General features: G+C 47.4%; 1 protein-coding gene across 2 annotated transcripts in view; it reads left to right on the plus strand.

The window, feature by feature from the left end:
• Window positions 1-23,163, plus strand: part of FAR2 (fatty acyl-CoA reductase 2) — a 357,779-nt gene that overhangs the window by 238,728 nt on the left and 95,888 nt on the right. For both annotated transcript variants that reach the window (XM_069228182.1, XM_069228183.1), the window contains exon 4: window positions 5,724-5,903. In XM_069228182.1, coding sequence (XP_069084283.1) covers window positions 5,724-5,903 — 180 coding nt within the window. The remainder of the gene's footprint in view (window positions 1-5,723; window positions 5,904-23,163) is intronic.

Genomic DNA, 23,163 nt, shown 5'->3' on the forward strand with positions numbered 1-23,163 from the left:
GGTGATATCCAGCATTAAGGAGGAGGTCTACAAGATGCTGGAGGTAGGAGTTATTGAGCCCTCAAACATCTCTTAGCCCGGTCCAGTGGTGTTGGTCCCCAAGGCTGCCCCTCCAGTTGTTATTACAGAACTTAGGTTCTGTGTGGGCTACCGTGGGTTCAGTACAATCACCAAGACTGACATACACCACATTCCCCTGAGCTGATGAGCTCATAGATCAGCTATGAACTGTCAAGTTCCTCAGTACGTTTGAATTAACATCTAGGTACTAACTTCCAAGAAACAGCCACATCAGCTGATCTGGTCAGAGGCATGCCAGAAAGCTTTTGGCACTGTAAAGGAGTCCATGTGCACAGCACCCATGCTCAAGGCCCCTAACTCCTACCAATAATTAATTGTGCAGATAGAAGCCTTGGGGCATGGCATAGGGGGTGTGCTTTCATACCTGAATGAAGAGGACCTGGATCGACCTGTAGCCTTCATCAGTCAGAGGTTAGTTTCCTGGGAACAGAGGTGGAGTGCATTAGAGAGGGAAGCCTTTGCAGTGGTCTGTGCACTGAAGAAGCTGAGACCATACCTGTTTGGTGCTCACATCTGGGTTCAGACAGACCACAGACAGATGGTTAATGCAGATGAGGGGTGAGAATAACAAACTGTTGAGGTGGTCCTTGGTGGTCAAAGGAATGGACTTTACAGTGGAACAACGTCCCAGAACAGACCACACCAATTCTGATTGCATCTCCAGGTTCTTCTGCCTTAGTCAAGAAAACTCCAAGGGGTTGGATAGTTCTCGCCACTTTCATCTGGGGGAGAGTGTGTGTTAGGCCTGACACCATTGGCTTGGTTTCCCCATAACGTTTTGCCTTCAGACTTCCTGTTTGTACTGACTTAATTTTTGCTGGCCTTGCCTAACTGCTTGCACTCTGTGATCAAAGCGTGGTAACATTGGATTATACCAGTAAATAAAAGAGTACACTGTTCCAAGAAGATCTGACTAGAAGGACGACAAGTATCGGTATTGTGATAGGAGTGCCCTCAAGCGTCAATGAAGACGCTAAGCATCATCATTGGGCTAACTCCTCGTCAGACCGGCACTGCAATATCTGACAGGTCACCACACATGTGGTGGTGGCACTAAACCGAAGATGGTAACGCAGATCCAATGGTATCTGCAGTACGTGCTGACAGTAGAAGGAGAGGAAAGTGAGAAATGAGTTAAAATTGGCTCTGAACACCCGGTATCTAAATTTAATTACTCAGAGTAGCGGTCAGGCCAAGATTAAAATCAATAGAGGAGTACTTGGAGGAAATAATGGCCACTGATACTCCTATATAAGGGGAAGGAAGAGGTATACTCTATCCTAACACTAAGGGGTCGACATGTTTCGCGCCTATGCGGTCAGCAAATGATCCAGTGGCGCTTCATCAGGACCGTGATTAATGACTTCTCCTATATAAAGGTATAGTGAGTGCTGTAAAGTCACTTACTATGCGTGGACTAATCGTCAAGGTCAGTCAAACAGTAGGTCGCCCATCCCATGTGGAAGTCAGGCATCTTAGGGACGCGTAAACCTCAGACCAAAGGAGAATGCAATGATGTCTTCCTCTAGTCCTGCCATCCACCTACCTGAGGTCGCGTGCCTGGAAATCCCGATTTCCAGAGTGCCGGTCTGACGAGGAGTTAGCCCAATGATGATGCTTAGCGTCTTCATTGACGCTTGAGGGCACTCCTATCACAATACCGATACTTGTCGTCCTACTAGTCAGATCTTCTTGGAACAGTGTACTCTTTTATTTACTGGTTTATGCTTAGGGAGAACGTACACTGGACCATTATCCTCCCAGTCCCTCCTATTGTTTGATAACATTGGATTATACCCAATTGGTATATTTATTTACTTATAAGTCCTTAGTAACGTACACTACATGTGCCCAGATCCTGTACATTAAATGCTACTAGTGGGCCTGCAGCACTGATTGTGCCACTCAATTGAGTAGCACTTTAAAAATGTCTCAGGACTTCCTCTACAGAGCCGGTGTGTGGAGTTTCAAACTGCCAATTCAACCAGGAAAAACAAACTGTTTTCCAGGCCCAAACCTTAATACATGTAAGCACCCCTAGGGTAGGCCCTGGACAGCCCAGTGGACAGGGAGCAATGTATGTAAAAGGACGACATTTACTTTTGAGTTTTACATGTCCTGATGGGGAAAAACTTTTTTCACTTCTGCAACGCCTATCTCTCCTATAGAATAACATCGGATTTGCCTTATTGCATGTTATAAGTGTAATTTCCAAATGGGAAGAGATAAGCTGTTCATGTTTGGTGTCTCTGGAATCCTAATTAAAAATCCTAGCTTATGGTGAAGTTTGTTTAGAATTCTGAAAATGCCAGTTTTAGAAGTTGACATTTTCTTGCCTTACTCATTTGGTGCCTGTCGCCTGTCTTTGGTCACATGATTGGCAGTTAGGCTCTGTGTATTCCTTTTAGACACCCACACACAATGGTAGCTTAGGTGTGACTGGATGGGCCATCACTGGCAGGATGGAAGGGAGGTGCTGGGCCCAGTCTCACTTACACCAGAATAAACCTGTCTGCACACAATGGGCTGAATTCCCGCATATCGACTGTAATTAGTCTGGAGCCAGGGCTGGGAAACTTTAGCAACACAAAAGGATGATGGACGGAGTTGGGTTTAATCCATCGTTCTTTTGCTCACCATGCCACCCCAGTTTGGACCCAGCCATATGCAAATCAGTCTTGACCCTGTTCCTCATAGGAACAGTCCAGCCCGAACTGCCAGGCCAGGTCCTCCCTGGACCGGAAACAAGCATCCTGGGACCGGTTTCGGGGTTTCACCCCTCATCAGCCAGGTTAGCTTGATTCCAGTGGCACAGTGAGCAAGGGACCCACGTCTGGGCATACCCAAGGATGATGGACGGAGTGCAGACAATGCAAACACTTACCCCCAGTCACAGATCTGGGTTTAATCCATCAATTCTTTTGCTCACCATGCCACCCCAGTTTGGACCCAGCCATATGCAAATCTGTCTTGACCCTGTTCCTCATGGGAACAGTCCAGCCCGAACTGCCAGGCCAGGTCCTCCCTGGACCGGAAACAAGCATCCTGGGACCGGTTTCGGGGTTTCACCCCTCATCAGCCAGGTTAGCTTGATTCCAGTGGCACAGTGAGCAAGAGACCCAAGTCTGGGCATACCCTTCCCACATAGGGCAACTTTAGCAACACAAAAGGATGATGGACGGAGTGCTGACAATGCAAACACTCACCCCCAGTCACAGATATGGGTTTAATCCATCGGAAAACAGGGCATCAGTGACTTCAAAGGCATACCTCTAGAAGCTTCTCCCTCTTCAAAGGACTGCTGTGCTGTGCTGCTACAATGACTACCACTTTGCTGAACTGCTGATCCAAAGGAGCTACTGCCCTGCTGACCTGCTGCCTTCTTGCCTTGGTGAGAAGGACAGGACCTGCATCATTTAAACCCAGAACACAAAGTGACTCCAAGGGCTAGTTGGCTGGTCTCCTGATCTGAAGCCTCGGGTACATAACAGGCTTCCAACAACCTTCCATCTGCTGCCTGGACTTTGCAAACAGTGAGTGTACCCTGCCAAGTGCTACCACTCCTGTCCTGGACCCTTGGAGGTTGACTTAAAGTACTTTGCAGCCTCTGTGGATCCAGTGGAACTGACACATCTCTGCAGCACGGCCAACCCAGAGCGGAACCAACACATTTCCACTGCTGTGTGGATTGGACCCATCGCAAGAATTTGCATCACCACCACAGCCTGCATCGTCTTCAGAACTGCTACTGCCTCAGTGCAGACCTTTGGCTCTCTCATGGACTGTAACTTTGCCAATGACGCAAGACTCTGCATCTCTTCAGAATCGACCAATTGCCCCAACTTCGCACTGCATTTCCAACACCAGACTTCTCTACACAAGACCCGTTGACAGAATCCTTGACATTGAAGCAACAGGACTCGCCCTGCATCCTCACCACATTTCGGACCCAATGCATCACCTCAGCTGCATGATGCACCTTCAACGTGGATCCATGCAATGCTTCGCAAACCAGGATTTAAGGTTATCTGTTCAGCCGGCCTAACTACATCCCTGTAGATAGCCTGCACTCCATTGCGGTCAACCTAAACTAGTGACTCTGTCCCTGTCCCGGTCCATCACAATCAGATATTCACAATTAACACTATACACATTTTGGTGCTATTTTCTGTAAAAAAATAATAATTAAACTTCAATATTTCCAGTTATACTGATAGAATATTTGTTGTTTTGGTCTTGTTTTATTTATTAAATTAAGCTATATTTTTCTAAACTGATCCTTTTGTGTGGTGTTTGCACTATTTTACTGTTTAAATTGTTTCACACATTCCTTACATATTTTCTCTAAGTTAAGCCTGACTGTTCTGTGCCAAACTACGATGGGGGAGCACAGGCTAATTTGGGGCCTGCTAGTGCCTTAATATAACTAAATTGTGGTAGCTGCTTGCCCAGGGCTTACACTCCATCCAACTAGTAACCCAATTTCTAAAAACAATGGTATCCTACGAAGGGTCCCAGAAGGACCAAATCCATGACACAATTTAAAGATATTCACATATCATATGCTTCCATGCAACAAAACTCAATAGAGATATTTTGGATGATGCATATGCTATATGAACACTTGATTCATGTAACCGCCTAGCCAATTGATGCATATTGCTGTTAGAGGCAATGACACATTACTGTGTAGCAACAATGATCTTAATTCCTCTCTGAATTATCAGAGCTAGTAGAAGTGAGTAAATGATTAATATATGTAATGTATGCAAGCGTAGGTGCCTTACTAATCCTCTGTCCAAGAAATGCATATGTCTTTGCCCATGCCCAGGTGTTGTAGAGATGTCTCGGGCAAGGTCAGATCTATAATATTTATACATCCTTGCTTGTTTTCAGTCAGGATCATGGTAGCCTGTTAAAACTTTGCCATGTTATGTTTGGGAATCATAAAGTTCTCGTTTCTAGTAGTGAAAAAAAAAATATTTTAAAGAAGGCCTTATGCGCTCATGAAAATTGGTGATTTAAAAATCATGGAAATGTTTCTGACTGGAATTGCCTATAGACTGAAGGAATCAATTCAGAAAGCATTTTGCAAGCTTTCTGAGTTAAAACATTTTTGGGCCTCTTTCACAAATTTAAACTTACACTTTTGTGTGTTTACTACCGTTTTTGAATTCACAAGATTCACAATGGTAAACTTACACTTTTGTGTATCTTTACTATTTTTTTGGTTTTCACAAACTACAAGTTTAATTTGACTAATAATAATTTTACGACTATGGAGACTCTGCGCTTGTGGCAGAGGCTGCACACATAAAATGATAGGCCTATCCTATCTTTTTATGAGAAGAGTCTCCACCACGAGTACGAAGTCTCCACAGTCGTAAAATTACTATTCATGAAATTAAACTTGTAGTTTGTGAATATCAAAAAAAGTAAACCTATACAAAAAATGGAAGTTTGCTTTTGTGAATCGGGCCCTTTTTCTTGTTAAATGTGTAGTGATATATCATAGAGGTGATTTCTGCTTGTGCAGCTGTATGGAAACAGTGTAGGTAGTAGAATGTAATGGAAGATCTAAAGTCTCTTTCTCCATTGTTGCTGTGCTCAAGCTCATTATATCTTCCTCTCTTCTTTCAAAGGCACGCAGTGGAGCTCAATGTCACAGCCACACAGCAGCTTCTGTTTCTGGCTCACCGGATGCAAAACCTCAAGGCCTTCATCCATATATCAACAGCCTATGCAAACTGCAACCGAAGACACATCGATGAGGTTGTTTATCCTCCATCAGTTGAGCCCAAAAAGCTTATGGAATCAATAGAGTAAGTTAGGTTAAAGGGTCTCTCAGCCTGATTGGCTTGCCAAAGTCTCAATTTATGAGGGATTTATTTTGCCATTATGCATTTCAATATTTTCTAAATACTCTGCAATAATCCACATGAGTTTATATTGTATTTGGGGTGATCAAGTTACTCCTGGAACTCTTAGGCTCAATAAAATCACTTTTCCTAGTTAGCTCTATACAGTCTTTAAATCACAACTAAAGACTTTAGAATCCTTTGATCCTTTCTATATAGTCAAGTAAACTTTCAGCAGTTGGTAGTACTAAACTTAGAGTTTCTTTCAACTTTCTAGAGCTATCATGTCATTCTCATACACTTTTCCTGTTTCCGTAGGATCAGTTGACACCCAATATTCATTACTAAGCTGGATAGTAAAATAATACCCCTGGTATTATGTATTGTGACAAACATTATTACATGTGCTATTGATAGTAGTTAGCCTTTTTTAGGCACTTAAACCTTGATTAACCTGGCCTTGGGTGTGGATCTTTAGTGATGACTTACATTGTGTACACTCTTTTAGTGTGTCCTTACCCCTAACTCCAACTTTACGATGTTTAAAGTTCTCATTTGGATGAGGATGAGAATAAAAAACTTCCTTTGTACAGCAAAAGCCATTTCTACAATAGTATCTACAAACTCTTTCTGTCAAATCCTAGCTGCTCTTCTCTTTACCTGCTTCATTGATCTCATAATATTTCATAGTATCCATTTGCGAAAGGACTTCCGTCAGATTCCATGAATTTTTCAGTCCTTGCGAAAGAATGGTCATAACTTTTTCCAAACCATTCGGTACTTTTGATGTTTTACTTTAATCTACTATTAATCTGGGAGGTCCATCATTCATACTGACGCCTTCACTTCTAACTCTAGTTTTTAAATTATTTTTCTAACAAACCTTTGAGTACAAATTTCATGCATGATAATCTTTTCAATAAGTAGTGATATTAATTCCTTTTTTCATAACTGTACATAGGCCCTCATTACAAGCCTGGCGGTCGGTGTTAAAGTGGCGGTAATACTGCCAACAGGCCGGCAGTAAAAAAAATGGGATCACGACCATGGGGGAAACCGCCATCATAGACAGCCACTTTAACACTCCGACCACCATGGCGGTAGCAACAAACACCGTGGCGGTAACTGGCAACAGCCAGGGGGAGGACAATGTACCGCCCACACTATTACAAAGCACCAATCCACCAGCTTTTCCAGGGAGGTACCAACGCCACCAAAAGCACAGCGTAAACAGTAGTTGGAAGGGAAAACACTCACCTCTCGACACCCAGGGAAGAACTAGGACGCTATGGAGCCCGAATTGCAGATCCTACCCATGTTGCTGTATCTATTAATACACCACGAAGTGGAAAGAAGGCGGCGGCGGCGGCGGTGACGACAACGGTGAGTACTGCATCTAGCACACAGGGGAGGGGAGGAAGGAAAAGAGAGTGAAACACACATGCGACACGCAACACCCCCACCCACAACAACATACACACACACATCCAGTAACATCACAGGTACACCCTGTCACCCCCTGGAAGAACCCAAGGACCAAACGAAATGAGTTTAACTAGTGTAATATTCGAACAATCAGATAGATCAAGAGAACAGCAAATAATCAGTATACACAATATTTGCAGCCAGTACACAAGTCCGTACACTGTCCCATGAAATGTCCGTGGACCAGTGGTCCCAAAAAGCATGGGCGAAGCCCACACATGACACCTGCCTCAAAACAGAGCTGCAGGGGCATCAGGTCGGAAAAAAAAAAACGGAACCTCAGGGGGAAGGGGAGGGGGGGCACCTCAGCCGGATGATGGTGCGACGCCACTGCTCCTCAAGGGGGCTCCATGCCCACTACCTGGTCCTGGGGAGTGCATAGCCACAGTCTCACAAGTCTCTTAAGTGGGTTCACTGCCCACTGCTTGGTCCTGGGGAGTGCAAAGCCACAGTCTCTGAAGTGGGTGGTTTGCCCACTGCTTGGTCCTGAGGAGTGCAAAGCCACAGTCTCTGAAGTGGGTTCACTGCCCACTGCTTGGTCCTGGGGAGTGCAAGCCACAGTCTCTTAAATGAATGCCTTTCTCCACTGGTTCTGGAGGGGGTTTTGTGCCCAGAGTGCTTCATCCTGCCAAGGACTGGGTGAGTGGATGCCTTTCTCCACTGGTTCTGGAGAGGGCTTTGTGCCCAGAGCGCTTCATCCTGCCAAGAACTGGGTGAGTGGATGCCTTTCTCCACTGGTTCTGGAGGGGGCTTTGTGCCCAGGGATGCTGCACCTGGGGTGTGGCAGTTGACTTCATCTCACCTGGGTATCTTTGCCACGTAATGTACCTGGGACAGGGAGCATGATACTCCATGGAGTCATCATGGAGTGGCAGAGCCATACGCCATCATACACCATCATGCGGCGACTTATGCTGCCAATTGCTGGTTTGTGTCAGTGCTGGAGTTGGTGTCCCAAGTGGCGTGTCCAGGGTCCAGGACGTCACCTGCAGACTGACGGCTGCACACTGGGGATGGGGCTGACATCCGACAGAGTGGCATCGGCTGTGCACGTGGCGGTGCTGATGCTGGTGCAGGTGGCGGTGGCGGTGTCTGCGGCGGAGATGCTGCCAGTGCTTGCCATGATGCAAGTGACTGTTGTGGTGGATGGAGACACCATACCGTCTCCGGCAGCCTCGGGTGGCTGATCCTTGGGGAGGATGCTGCAGACTGACTTTGTGGCAGCGGCGGTGCAGGTGGCGGGGCAAGTGGCGGTGCAGGTGGTAGTGCAGGTGGCGGTCGGAGCGGTGGTGGTGACTGTGGTGAATGTGGCTGCCATCCCTGATGATATGGTGGTCACCAGCCCAGAGATATTGTGCCCAGAGGTGATTTGCCCTTTGGCTTGTGGCCCTTCCCCATCTTGACAGTCGCTGCACGGACCTTGGCACTGTCCACTCAGTGTTTGGGGGAGGCCTTGCTGGGTGGGTGGTGTGACTGTCCCCTGCTGGAAGCCGGCCCCGTTTTGACCTTTACAGGTGGTGGAATAGGGTGGTCCTTCTTTTCTGTCGGTGGTACACTGGCGGCTCTGACGGGTGCCCCCTTAGACCTTACTGGACTAGCAGGGACCACAGCAGATTTGTTGGCTGAGGTGCTGGGCTGGGATCTAGACATCCTGGCCCTAGGGGAAGGATGGGGGAGAGGTGTAGGGAACAGGTTAATGTTAGCTAGGAAAAGTTTTTTTGACACACTGGGATGGGAAGATGGAGGGGGTGTGGAGGAAGAGGTAGTGGGTGTAGGAGGTGTACATCTGCTGAGTTTGGGTGAAGGTGCATGGGTTGGAGGCTGTTGTGAGGTGGATGGCTGTTGAGTGGGTGTGTGCCTGCGTTTGTGTACTTTGGGAGGAGGGCTTACAGACACACTGGGAGAGGACACAGGGGATGTGTGAATGGTAGTGGGGGTGGTGATTGCACGTGAGCGGTGTGTAGTGATGGGCGTGCTGGTGATGGAGGCAGTGGCTGATGATGTAATGCATGCGGGTGTGAGTGGAGACGAGACTGGGAGGGAGGTGGAGGACGTGGAGGGGACACAGTGGAGGAAGTGGATGTTGGCTTATGTTTGCCTGAGCCACTTTTGTGTGTTGATGTGTGTGCATGCTGGTCTGATGGTGTGCTTGGGATAGGCTGAGGTAGAGGGGATTGGGTCTGGGTAGTGGAAGTTGGAGGGGGGAGGCTGGACACAGGGACAATGGCTGCCATCAGTGCTGAGGCCAGAGCCTGAAATGCTCTCTGTTGGGCCGGAACACCAGAATGAATGCCCTCCAGGTATGCATTTGTTTGCTGCAAATGCCTCCAGACACCCTGGATGGCATTCAGAATGGTTGACTGCCCAACAATGAGGGATCTCAGGAGGTCAATAGCCTCCTCACTGAGGGCAGCAGGGCTGACTGGGGCAGGGCCTGAGGTGCCTGGCGCGAAGGAGATGCCCACCATCCTAAGTGAGCGGGCATGGGAAACATGCTGAGGGGCTGCTGGGAGGGGGGTGCTGGTAGGGGGGTGGCGGCTGTACCTGTTGTTGGGGTGGGCAGAGAGGAGCTTCCATCAGAGGAGTCATCGCTGTTGCTGGTATCCCCTTCTGTCCCCATCGTGGCGCTCCCCTCGCCCTCCGTCCCACTGGTGCCTTCACCCTCCGTGGATTTACCCTCCAGGACCATGTGGGATGCAGCTCCCTCCGTCGCCGGTGCCACTGCTCCTCTGCCAGATGATGCTAATGCGCACAAGGACAGGGTGACAAAACAAGAAGGGAGGGAAAGACAGAAAACACACATGGTCAATGCCAGCAACATCACTACCGTTGGGGGACACAACACACAGGGAGCAGCCCTATGCACTAGTCCATGCACTAGCTGTTAGTAGGAAATTCACCAGGCCATGGGGTACAATGCCTATCACCATTTGCTGCACACCTGGAACCCACAGGAGCCTGCCCAGTTGTAGATGCCCACTAAAAACATTGGGGTTGGAGTGCCTCAGAGCCTTCCCAACAATGGACCTACCCTACCAAGTTCGCCCTGGCCGAGAGGAACCCACATCCCTCACCCAGACACTTCGTAAAGCGCGCAGAGTCAGCTTAATGACACTGTACTCACCCCCTTGTGGCTGCTGTGATGGTCTCAAGCGCCCATCCAACTCCGGATATGCCACCGCCAGGATCCGGAACATCAGGGGGGTCATGGTGCGACGGGCACCTCTTCCACGTTGGGAGGCCAGCCCCAGCTGGGCCTCCGCCGTCTTCTTGTTCCAGCGGCGCAGGTCCTCCCATCTCTTGCGGCAGTGGGTGCTCTGTCTAAAATAGACACCCAGGGTCCGCACTTCCTTGGGAAAGGCACACCAAATACCATTCTTCTGGTGGGTGCTGACCTAGAGGAAAGGTACAGGAGGAAAGGAAATTACTCACCCGTCCGGACCGTCATACTCATTGCCCACCAGTTCCCACCCATGCCCTGACGCACATACACTCACCATCCTCACATGCAGGCCTCAGCCCCCCCCACATGTATCTTCCATCCACACCACTCCAAACAGGCATTGCCCACGCATCATGCTCACAGTGTACTCACCTGTTTGTCTGGAGGACCGTAGAGTACCGTGTACTGGGAGAGGACCCCATCCACCAGTTTGTCCAACTCCTCCATGGTGAAGGCAGGGGCCCTTTCCCCAGACACTCGAGCCATTGTTGCTTCAAGACTGAGGTCACAGCAGCACTTGCAGTGTAGGTCCTCTCCTGTTGAAAGTCAGGTATCAAGTGAGTGTACATATAGAAAATGGCAGTCACGTCTGCGGCTGTGTGTACCGTCACTGCCGGCGTACATCGTCATTGGCTCCTGGAACCCATAGGGCCCAATGAAAACCAATGCTGAATTGCGCAGCGGTCTTCGACCGCCTACCGAGACGTTGCACAACACCAGTGCATTTTCCTCATTTCCCCTTGTCCCTCCTCACAAGTCAAGCAGCTGCCATTTCAGGGGGGCACATGGCATGGCACCTAACTGTGTCACAGCACAATTTGGCAGATATACGGAAAACTATGCCACACACAGATTTACTCACATTACTGCAAACACACTTGTGCAACCTATGTGGTACATGACCCTCTGCTCACCATTCTCCTCCATAGGAGATATCCGCTGGGGCAGATGATGAGTTGGCGTCATCCTCCGGTGTACAGACCCCTGGTGGACCGGTCGACAATGGAAGACAGGCACATCATTATCACCTACAGACTTGATTGTGCCACAATCCAAGACCTGTGTTCCCAATTGGAGCCAGACCTTATGTCAGCTATCCGCCATCTCACAGGAATCCCCCCTCTAGTGCAGGTCCTGTCAGTGCTTCATTTCCTGGCAAGTGGCTCCTTTCAAACTACAGTGGCCATGGCATCTGGGATGTCTTAGCCAATGTTTTCTAACGTGTTGACAAGAGTGTTGTCTGCCCTGCTGAAACACATGCGCAGCTACATCGTGCTTCCCCAGGTGGAGGATTTGCCCACAGTGAATCTTGACTTTTATGCCCTGGCACATATCCCCAGCATCATTGGTGCCATTGATGATACACATGTGGCATTTGTCCCACCCCCTGCAGAAATGAACAAGTGTACAGAAATCGAAAAAGCTACCATTCACCGAATGTGCAGATGTTGTGTTTGGCGGACCAGTACAACACTCATGTGAATGCCAAGTATCCTGGCTCTGTGCATGATGCCTACATTTTGAGGGATAGCAGTATCCAGAGGCACAGTGTGTGGCTTATAGGTGAGCTCAAGGTCCCCACACAGTATGAGTAGGTGTCTGGTTATGGGGTAGTCCCTAAGGGTTAGTGTGTGTCTAACAGTTATCCCTCGATATTTGCAGGTGACTGGTTACCCCAACCTCTCATGGCTACTGACCCCAGTGAGGAATGCCAGGACAATGGCAGAGGACCGCTAAAATGAGGCACATGGGTGAACTAGGCGTATTATTGAGAGGACATTCGGCCTCCTGAAGGCCAGATTCCGGTGCCTCCATCTAACAGGTGGCTCCCTATACTACTCACCGAAGAAGGTGTGCCAGATAATCGTGGCATGCTGCATTTTGCACAACCTGGCATTGCGACGCCAGATGCCTTTTCTGCAGGAGGATGAGCCTGGTGATGGTCTTGTGGCAGCGGTGGAGCCTGTAGACAATGAGGAAGAAGAGGCAGAGGAAGAAGATATTCACAACCGAACGAACATCATCATGCAGTACTTCCAGTGACACACAGGTAAGATACTGTAACTCCTCACATTTCTGAATACTGTAGGACATTGTATAAGTCAGCCTCTTCACCTCTGTCTATGGACACTGACTGTTCACTTTGGCTTTACATTTTTCAGATCTGGGTACCCCATTCTGCCTTCTGCTATATGTACTGCTGCCCAACAACTGTCATACATTGGTATGAGCAAATGAACATTTACATTGCTATTTGTTAATAATGTTGTCATTATACATTTTTAAAAGATCAGACTGACTCCAGATTGGTTTGTGATTCAAGGGTGTTTATTTAGGGCCTAATGTGTATAGGGGTATGTGGAAGGGACTGGGGTGATGGTGTAGGAAGATCCATAGTAGAGTCCAGTCTCTTGGTATCACAGGTGCATCGTCCAATGGGGCATAGGAAGGGGAGTAATGGCAGTTCAAGGTGGACAGGGTGACATAGTGGGACAGAGGGGTGACAATCAGGAAGGTTCTATTTCCTGCTGGGGGTCTTGCCAATGTTCTCTGTCTTCTCCCTGGATCGCAGGGACAGTTTGCAGGATGGTTCTCCTTCTCCAGGGGGTGGGGTGCTGGCGGGCTGTTGTTCCTGTGGCGGGGCCTCCTGTCCACTAGCGCCGGCGGAGGTGGAGGGCTGTTCCTCGATTTGGCTAGTGTCAGGGGCCCTTTGTTGTGCCACTGCCTCCCTCATGGTATTGCCTATGTCAGCCAGCACCACTGCTATGGTGACCAGGATGGTGTAGATGTTGGTGAGGTCCTCCCTGATCCCCATGTATTGTCCCTCCTGCAGCCGCTGGGTCTCCTGAAACTTGGCCAGTACCGTGCCCATGGTCTCCTGGGAATGGTGGTATGCTCCCATGATGTTTGATAGTGCCTCGTGGAGGGTCGGTTCCCTGGGCCTGTCCTCCCCCTGTCGCACAGCAGTCCTCCCAGCTTCCCTGTTGTCCTGTGCCTCCGTCCCCTGAACCATGTGCCCACTGACCCAGGTCCCTGATTGTCCTGTGTTAGTGGGGTTGCCTGGGGTCCCTGTAGTGGTGGACACACTGCAGATTGACGTGTCCTGGGGACAGTGGCATGGGCCCGCTGGGTGGGTGCTGTGGTGGTGTTTCCTGAGGAGGGAGGTTCTGTGGTGGTTTAGGACCATGGCAGGGGAACCGACTGTCCAGAGGTCCCTGATGGGCCAGGCTGGTCATCTTGATCCAGGCGTGCAGAGATGCTGTCGTCACTGTGGGCCCCTTCTGTGGGGGGACTGGATATGGCTGTCACCTCCTGTCCGGTGACGTTGCGTAGGGGTCCTGTTGGGGTGTAAATGCATTGTTATTTTATCTGTGTGTGCCATCTTGTGCAATGTGTGTGTTTCCCTCTATTACTGTGCTTGCACTATCGCCTTGGCCCTTGTGAGAGTGGTGATTGTGTGCCCGGGTGAGTCTCTCAATTGGACATGCTTTGGTGATGGGTGTCCATGCATGTCTGTGATGGTTGTCCATGCATTGTTGTTGCATGCAGGGATTGGTTGTGGGAGTGGTGGGGCATGATGGTGGGGTTTGTGGGAGATGGTGGAGTCATGGGAGTGAGGGTAAGGGTGAGGGTGGGAGTATGTGATGGCATGCAGGTACGGTGGGGGCATATAATAGTAAAGATATGGCTTACCAGAGTCCAGTCCTCCTGCTACTCCTGCGAGGCCCTCAGGATGCATTATTGCCAAGACTTGCTCCTCCCATGTTGTTAGTTGTGGGGGAGGAGGTGGGGGTCCACCGCCAGTCCTCTGTACAGCTACCTGGTGTCTGGATACCACGGAATGCACCTTCCCCCGTAGGTCGTTCCACCTCCTCCTGAAGTCATCCCTTGTTCTTGGATGCTGTCCCACTGCGTTGACCCTGTCGACAATTCTCCACCATAGCTCCATCTTCCTTGCAATGGATGTCTACTGCACCTGTGGTCCGAATAGCTGTGGCTCTACCCAGATGATTTCCTCCACCATGACCCTGAGCTCCTCCTCAGAAAACCTGGGGTGTCTTTGAGGTGCCATGATGTGGTGTGAGTGATGTGTAAGGTGATGGTTGATGTGATGTGTGGGGTGATGTGCTGGGATGTGTTGGGTGATGTGCGTGGATGGTGTATGAGTGATGGTGTTGTGTGCCTCTGGATGCTGATATGGACTTTGCTTTTCTCTCTCTCTCTCTCTGCTTCTTCAAAACTTTTCAGTGTAAGGGGTTGTGGGTAATGTGGGTGTGTGTTTTATAGTGGTGTGGGTGTGGTGTCTGTATGTGTGTATCAGGTGTGTGTAAGGTGTGTGTAGTTTGAATTGTCCAATGTGATGTAGTTTTGTAAGTGTGTGTGTATTTTGAGCACAGTGGTGTGTACCGCCAATGGATTACCGCGGTTGAATGACCTGCGCGTTGATTTGTGGGTCGTGATACTGTGTGCGTATTCCTGTTGGCGTAACGGTGTGGGTTTTGCTATCGCCAGTTTATCACTGACCTTTGGTCTGGCGGACTTGTGTGGGTGTCTGTATAGTGACGGAATTCTCAGTGTGGGTCATAATACCTGTTGCGTATTTCCGCTGCGGACACGGTATGTTGGTGGCCATCGGCACGGCGGTCAGCAGGATTTACCCCCAGGGTTGTAATGAGGGCCATAGTGTTAAAGTAGTAAGTGCTTTAGTGTACTCAGTGACTGGCCTGTGTATAAAGAGGTTGAAGCAGAGTGAAAACTGTATGTAGTAGTAACTTGCCCAACTAATGGGGGATGTCTTTTATGAAGGATTGTCCTCTCCTTGAATAGTTTGGTACACGAGGGTGCCCTCACACCTAGTAACTTTGCACTTAGCCTTCAGTAAATGAAGGCTAGACATATAGGTGACTTATAAGTTACTTAAGTGCAGTGAAAATGGCTGTGAAATAGTGTGTGCAATATCTCACGCAGGCTGCAGTGGCAGTCCGGTGAAAGGGTTTGTCTGAGCTCTGTATGGGTGGCAAAAGAAATGCTGCAGCCCATAAGGATCTCCTGGAACCCCAGTGCCCTGGGTACCCAGGTACCATATACTAGGGACTTATAAGTGGGGTCCAGTGTGCCAATTGAAATTGGTAAATTAAGTCACTAGCCTATAGTGACAAATTTAAAGCAGAGAGAGCATAAGCACTGAGGTTCTGGTTATCAGAACCTCAGTGACACAGTTGCACAGCTAAGCACTACTGACAACACACACATTAGGCCACAAACTATGAGCACTGGGTCCTGGCTAGCAGGATCCCAGTGAGACGGGCAAAACACACTGACATATAGGAATTTCACTATGCGCACTGGGGTCCTGGCTAGCAGGATCCCAGTGACACAGTGAAAATACACTGACACACACTCACAAACAGGCCAAAAGTAGGGGTAACCATGCTATAAAGAGGCTACTTTCTCACAGTGGATCCTGAGCAAATTCTCAACCAGCAAGCATCACACATTGAAGTTTAGTTATAGGGATTCCTGGATCAATTGTGGAGCTACAAGGGGAAGCCCCGTTGAGCACCACGGAGAGCCACAAAATATCCTTTAGAAAAAGGGGGGAAGGCTAAGGAAAGGGAGAGATAAGTTATTTTTATCCATTCCTATTCTCATTCTTCCACTTGAAAATAGACCTGCATATTATGTCAACCAATTTTACAGTATGCTTTGGTTATAATATAACTGTTCACTCTCCCTTAAACCGTTCCCCACACAGCATTCCTCAATTGAAGTTTACATGACATTTAATTTGGAACTTTCATCTCAAACGTTCAGTAAGCATTGTCAGCTTTTCACATCTGGTTAAGTTGCTCATTGGAAGTCAATTTATCCTGCTAATAAATATAAACCTATTACCGACAACATAACAGTAATGACAATCTTTCTCCTAATCATAACACCCAATACAAAAAGAAGTTATTAAGTGAATAATCTACTATTCAGCACAGCAACATTAGTCAATAACAAACTCTGGTCTCCCTTTTTTTACATTTTCTTCCAGTTCCATGTTCTTCCTGAACTTTTCTCACTCTGCTACAGTCTGCTGCAAACACTTCCTCTATTCCTGTAGCACTCCAACATCATGGTTCGAGTGTGGATTTGCGCCATAGCTTTGTTTTCTTGGCTAGAGAACTAGGCCTCGCCAACATTTTAATAACTATGGTGTATTTGGACTAATTTCAGCAATTACGGATTACTCTTTTGATGTGAAATTACATGATTACTCCACCTTGAGTAATTAAGAGTAATTTGGGGCAAAAATCTTACAGCAGGAGCACAGGAACAATTATGTAAGAGAGGGCGAGTGGCTGCTGGCTGCGGTTGTTCCCGTCCTGTAGCATTTCATGCTGTGTTCTTAGCCCAAAATGCATCCTCAGGCCCATTTTGGGTGCAAGAGTGCATTTTGCACTAAGAAAATAGTGCTATATGCTGGAATATGCTTCTCACACAATTACACATAATTTAAAATACTTTTGCTGTAATTACCAATATTTACACTAGAGAGAATTAGACTAGTTATGCCCAGCCCTATAGAGGACATACCAAAATTGTGGCTTTGACATGGATCTTAGATTTCCCTGAACAAAGCACCCTGAGCTCATGATTGTGCACTGTGGTGAAAACAATCTGAGCACAATCATAGGGTAGGACTCAAAATTCAAACGAACGAAACATTGACACAATTGATGACTGTCTTTCCTCACACTGCCTTTGTATATTCCAACATATGTCAAAGGCAGAAGTATCAATAATAAACTCAATTTTGGCATTTATCATTGATCATGGGATGGGCTCCATATACCACAATAACATCCGTTTCTACATGCCCGCAGGATGGTGTCCATTTCATAGCAGAAGGGAACAGATTCTTCCTTAACAACATCAACATATGTGTGGCAATGGACGTATGTATGTATGTATGTATGTAAATTTGGCTGTGTGAGAGTAACTTTGTGACGGAACGTGTGTGGAGGTGTGTGTAGCTCAGTATCTGGGTGTTTGCACTGACTGTGTGTGGGTGTATGTCTTGGCGTATATTTGTGACTGGATGTGCAGGTGTGTATGTTATGTTATATGTTATGTTATATCATTTATAAAGCGCGTGGCTACCAACAGGCTTCCCAGCGCTAGAGGACCGCAAACCAAAGCAGACACACAAGAGAGAAACCTGCACCTAGAACAACCAAGTTTTTAGGGACTTACGGAAATTATATTAATTGGTCGTCATACGAAGACCAATGGGAAGGGAGTTCCACAGCTTGGCCCCTTGGTATGCCAGAGTGGCACCTCCCCATCTAGATTTTTTTATTCTGGAGAGGATGGCAAGGGCCACTGAGGCTGACCTGAGATCTCTATTTGGCTTGTAAGGGGAAGAGAGGGTTCTCCGCATCTGGGGGCCCCTGTTATGGAGGGATCTGTGGATGCAGCACAGAACCTTAAATTTGATGCATTGATCAACGGGTAACCAGTGTAGTCGGTTCAGCCCTGCCTTTACAGAACTCCTTCTGGGGATGTCTAGCAGTAGCCGGGCTGCCGGATTTTGGACCCTCTGTAATTTATTTTTGACATATAACGGTGACCCAGCAAATAGACTATTTCCGAGGTCTAGTCTAGAGATAATCAATGCTTGAACAAAAAGCTTTTTCGCAACAGGAGGGTGGATATGCAAGACCTTCCTTAGAAGTCTAAGAAGGCCAAAGCAAATAGCTGATATATGCTTGGCATGATGATCCATCGTAAGAGATGGATCCAACCATAGCTTTAATATGTTCCTTTGGGGCCAGAAGAATCCCCCTGGAAACACCAATCTTCAGAGGCTTATCTGGTCCTGGCTTATGGCCCAGGATCATCAGCTCCGTCTTATCGTTATTTAATAGCATTCTGCTGCTCGTCATCCAGCCTGCTACAGCTTGTAGGCAGGAGAATAGAGAGGACCCGTCTAGCATAGAATTGGAGTTAAAAGAAACCACCAGTTGCGTGTCATCAGCATAAGAAATTAGCGATAGCCCAAAGGATTCTACCTACTCAGACAAAGGGGCCATGTATATATTAAAAAGCGTGGGGCTGAGTGATGATCCCTGTGGCACTCCGCAAATATTGTGAAATTTGTCGGATAGGTGGGATCTATCTAAGACCTGGAAGGACCTGTCTTTTAGGAAAGATGAAAGCCATGCCAAGGCCTGACCTTCTATTCCCATGTCCTTCATCCTCTGCCCCAGCACCTCATGATCCACAGTATCAAAAGCTGCACTCAGACCTAAAAGTATAATAGCTGTGATCTTTCCTTGGTTCATGCCCTTCCTGGCTTCTTCCAGGACGGCAATGAGCGCTGTTTCCGTGCTGTGCTGAGGTCTAAAGCCTGTCTGGGTGGGGTGCAGACGGTTGTTCTCTTCCAAAAAGGTAGACAACTGCTTGTTAATATGTTTAACTAGAATCTTAGCTGGACTGGGTAAAAGGGAAATAGGTCTGTGGTTTTTCAAGTCAGTTGCGTCCAGGGTCGCTTTGTTTCAACAGGGGTTTCACTATGGCATGTTTCCATAATTCGGGAACTACACCTGTGGAGATGGACTTGTTTAACATGTCTGTTAATACAGGAACAATAACCATGGCACCTTGTGCTAATATCTGGGAGGAGCACGATCTATGGGAGAACCGGACTTAAGAGTGGTTAAGTAAGAGGTACCTTCCTCCCGAGAGATAGGAATGAACTGGGAAAGGGTGGCCCTATCATATAAAGGTATGGAAGCCTGTCCTTCTGTCTAGAAATAGTATTCGGAAAGTTGGAGTAAATGTCTAAAATCTTTTGTTGAAAGAATCCCGCTAATTTGTTGCTATTCTCTGCTGAGGCTTCTATGGGATTATCCTCACCGGGTACCTAGATGATTTCTTTTAATATCTGAAATACTACTTTGGGAGACCCAGCTGATACCTCAATTCTTTCTGTATAGTAGGCCCTCTGTGCTAATTTTATCTCCGAGTGACAGGCTCTAATCTCCTTTCTATAAGCCTCCCTATCCGCTGGTTCATAGGATTTTCTCCATCTTCTTTCCAGCCTTTTACAGCTTTTTTTCAACGGGTGAAGGTGTGGAGAAAACCATGGGGAACTGGTGGACCTACGGATCCCTTTTTTAGCCCTACAGGGGAGTGTAAGATCGAGACTATCTGTAATCCAGTCATTAAATTGCTCTGGCTCACAGTCCGTTCCATTGAAACAAGTGGGTTTCTAGATCTCCAACACTCTGGTCCACTCTTTAGTGGAGAGTTTCTGCCAATTCCAGCCCATCTGCCTATCCAGCTGTGTGTGTGTTTTCCTCAAATTCATAGTTCGTCTCAGAGGAATTGAAAAATGATCTGTCCAAGGGAGAGGGAATGGGCGTTTTGATATAAGTGCTGTCAGATTACTAAACACCAAATCAATTGTGTGACCCCTTTCATGTGTGGGGCCTTTCACTAGTTGTTCAAGCCCCAAAGCTTCCATTTCACCTAGAAGCCTTTTCGTAGCTGGTGAGTCAGGGTTCTCGGCATGGATATTGAAGTCCCCTAAAATGGTGAAATTAGGTTTTACAGATTAAGTCAGCCATCAAGTCAGGAAGGGAGTTTAAAAAGTTTTCATGTGGCCCTGGGGGGCGATACAATAATGACCCTGAAAAAGTAAATAAAGAGTCCAAAGCCAGAGAAAACAGCATGCCTTCCCCTTCTAATAATTGAAGAGGCTGAGATGTCATCTCAAATGTATCTTTGTAGATTATAGCAATACCCCCCCCCCCTAGAGGTTGTTCTGTCCACTCTATCTATTAAGTATCCTTGGGGTAGGGCTAAACTAATATCTGGACCTGACCCTTCATGAAGCCAGGTTTCAGTGAGAAACAGTGCTGAAGGCTCCGTCTCACTTAAAAAAAGATTTGTCCAATTTATGGCATGCCATGGAACGGCAATTGATGAGAAAAAATGGGTTTTCAATATTGGCTGTGTCTTTGCCTTAGTCAGGTGTGGAGTCCAGTGACAGGTAGGACATCTCCACCTACTGTCACTTAGATCTAGACATCCCTGACAATCTTTATGGGCAGGCGGTCTGGGAGTAAGCATATAATCTGAGGAGTAAATAAAGGCCAGGGGGATAGGATCTAAAATCATATTATGTTCAGGGGAACAGGCCCTGTGGCCCGGTCTGGCGCGGAAGGGCTTGCCTTAGGGGCGCCAGTGGCACGCCCGCCGCATCGCGGTAAATAAAGGATTTTGGGAAGAGGTCAAAACAACTAGACCGCTTCCCTCCCAAAATGGCGCCTCTGAGTGTGCTGACGGCTGAAAGAAAAAATGGCGGCTGCCGTCCCACACAGCCCTCAGCCCTCGAGATAACCGGAGCAGGGGGCGAGCGGCAACGAAAACGGTAAGGATATCACCTCACGGCCACTGAACACGGGCCTGTGAGCAGTCAAATTCGTTCACGCTGTGCTCTTACACTTTCAGTATGATTAAACAAAGAAATATCATAGGTAAAAGCAAGACTAGGATATAAAACAATCTAAAATACTGCTTAAAATTCTAAAACAATAGTCTACTAGGCGCTGGAGACTCTCACCGCCTGTGAGGCCTGAGTCATGTATGTGTGGGGGAGTGTGTGTGTATGTACAAGGAAATGTGTGTACCTGTGAGCACTTGCTGTGTTTGTGAGGAACTGTGCAGTGTGTGGATCTAGTAGTGTGTGCCTGAGGAAATTTGTGTGTAGGTGTGTGTAGGCATCTGTGTTGGTGTGTGTGATAGAATGTGTGGATGTGGGTGTCAGAGTGTGTGAGGGTATGAATCTGTGTGTCTATGTGACTGAGTGTCTGGGTGTGTGCTTTTGTGTATATAGATTTCTGTGGGTGGGAGAGAATGTGAATGGAAGTGGGTGTGAGAGACTGTGTGTGGAGGAGTGTGCAGCTGTGTGTTAGGGTGCATCTGTCGCTGAGAGTGTGGGTGTATGTCTGGGTGAGTGTGTCACTGAGTGTGTGGCAGCTGTCTACGTGTGTTTGTGTGGCTGAGTTTCTGGGGGTGTGTAGTTGTGTGTGTATCTCTGTATGAGAGAATGTGTGTGGAAGTGTATGTAGGTGTGTGAGTGTGTGGTTAGAGTTGTTTGGGTGTGTGACATACAGTGTGTGGAGGTGTATGTAGCTGTGTGTCAGGGTGTGCCTGTCAGAGTTTGTGGATGTATGTGTTACTGAGTGTGTGAGTGTGTGGGTAGAAACGTGTGAAAAGGTTTGTCTAGGTGCAAGGTTGGGTGCGTGTGACTCACTGTATGGGAGTGTGGGCGTAGTTATGAGCATGTATTTCTTTTTATAACAAACAAAGGGCATATTTACATGCCCCTAGAGTCACCCTAGCAGCAATTTATTTACACTTAGGCGGCCTTTCTCCCGTGCCGTATTCACAAAGTAGCGCAATGCAAGCATTGGTAAACCCTTGCGCCACATTATGCCTGTGGCAGGTGTGATATATGCAAAGGGGACATTCCAACACAGGGAGGCCTGAAGAAATGGCACAGTGAAATTTACAACATTTCACTGCACCATTTTTTCCAGCATTTTTAACGCCTGCTTTAAAATGACGCACCCATTTTAATCTATGGACTTCCCTGTACTTTGCTGCACTAGCACAACCATGGTGCCATTAGGTGGGACTGGGACAACACAAGAAAAGCGGCACATCGGAAACGATGCGTCACTTTCTTGTAAATATGCCCCAAAATGTCTAGACTCCGTGGATCCATTGCAAAAGCTTCACTGGGGACCACGCTGAACAGCACAAAGGATCTGCAGATCTGCCAAACAACCCAAAAAAACCATTTTAAAACCATTTCCATCTCTGGCGTTAGGGTACACAAAGCTATCCTCTGATCCAATCCAGGAGGTCAGGATACCTTTACCCTTCCCTCTTATACTATTTGTATTCTTTTTGTTGAGGGAATTGAGCCCCTGAGTCCTAAGACGTTGGTCGCAACCTGTCATTCATGTTGCAGCCGGCCAAGCACAATGCAAGGTTGAGCTTGCTGATCCACGAATCCTCTACAGTGGATCCGCGTCGCTATACGTGCATACATTTTGAGCTCTACTTTCTCAAAAACTACTGAATGGATTTACAACATATCACAACAAAACGCATGCTTTCTGGGTAAAGACCTAGCTTTCTGCCAACTTTGGTGTAATTCTGTTCTGCCGCTTTCATGTTATCTCTGCTCAATTTTCTTATATAAAGATGGAAATGCTTTTTGGGACTTACTTTTTTCTCAGTCTCTGCTTGAAAGTTCACCCCAAAACTTTCCAGCAAGCAGCTGAGGTGGATGAGACTTTTTTTATGGAAAGTTTTGGGAAGATTCATTAAACGGCACTGTAGATGCAGATATGCTAATTAGAAAATTATTAATGATGTTTATGTGCTTAAATAATGAAAAATTTGTAGAGAAATCAATCGTAGAGAAAATAATGTGCACGTTTGAAAATG

This window comes from Pleurodeles waltl, chromosome 4_1, assembly GCF_031143425.1.
Source record: "Pleurodeles waltl isolate 20211129_DDA chromosome 4_1, aPleWal1.hap1.20221129, whole genome shotgun sequence".
Classification (NCBI taxonomy): domain Eukaryota; kingdom Metazoa; phylum Chordata; class Amphibia; order Caudata; family Salamandridae; genus Pleurodeles; species Pleurodeles waltl.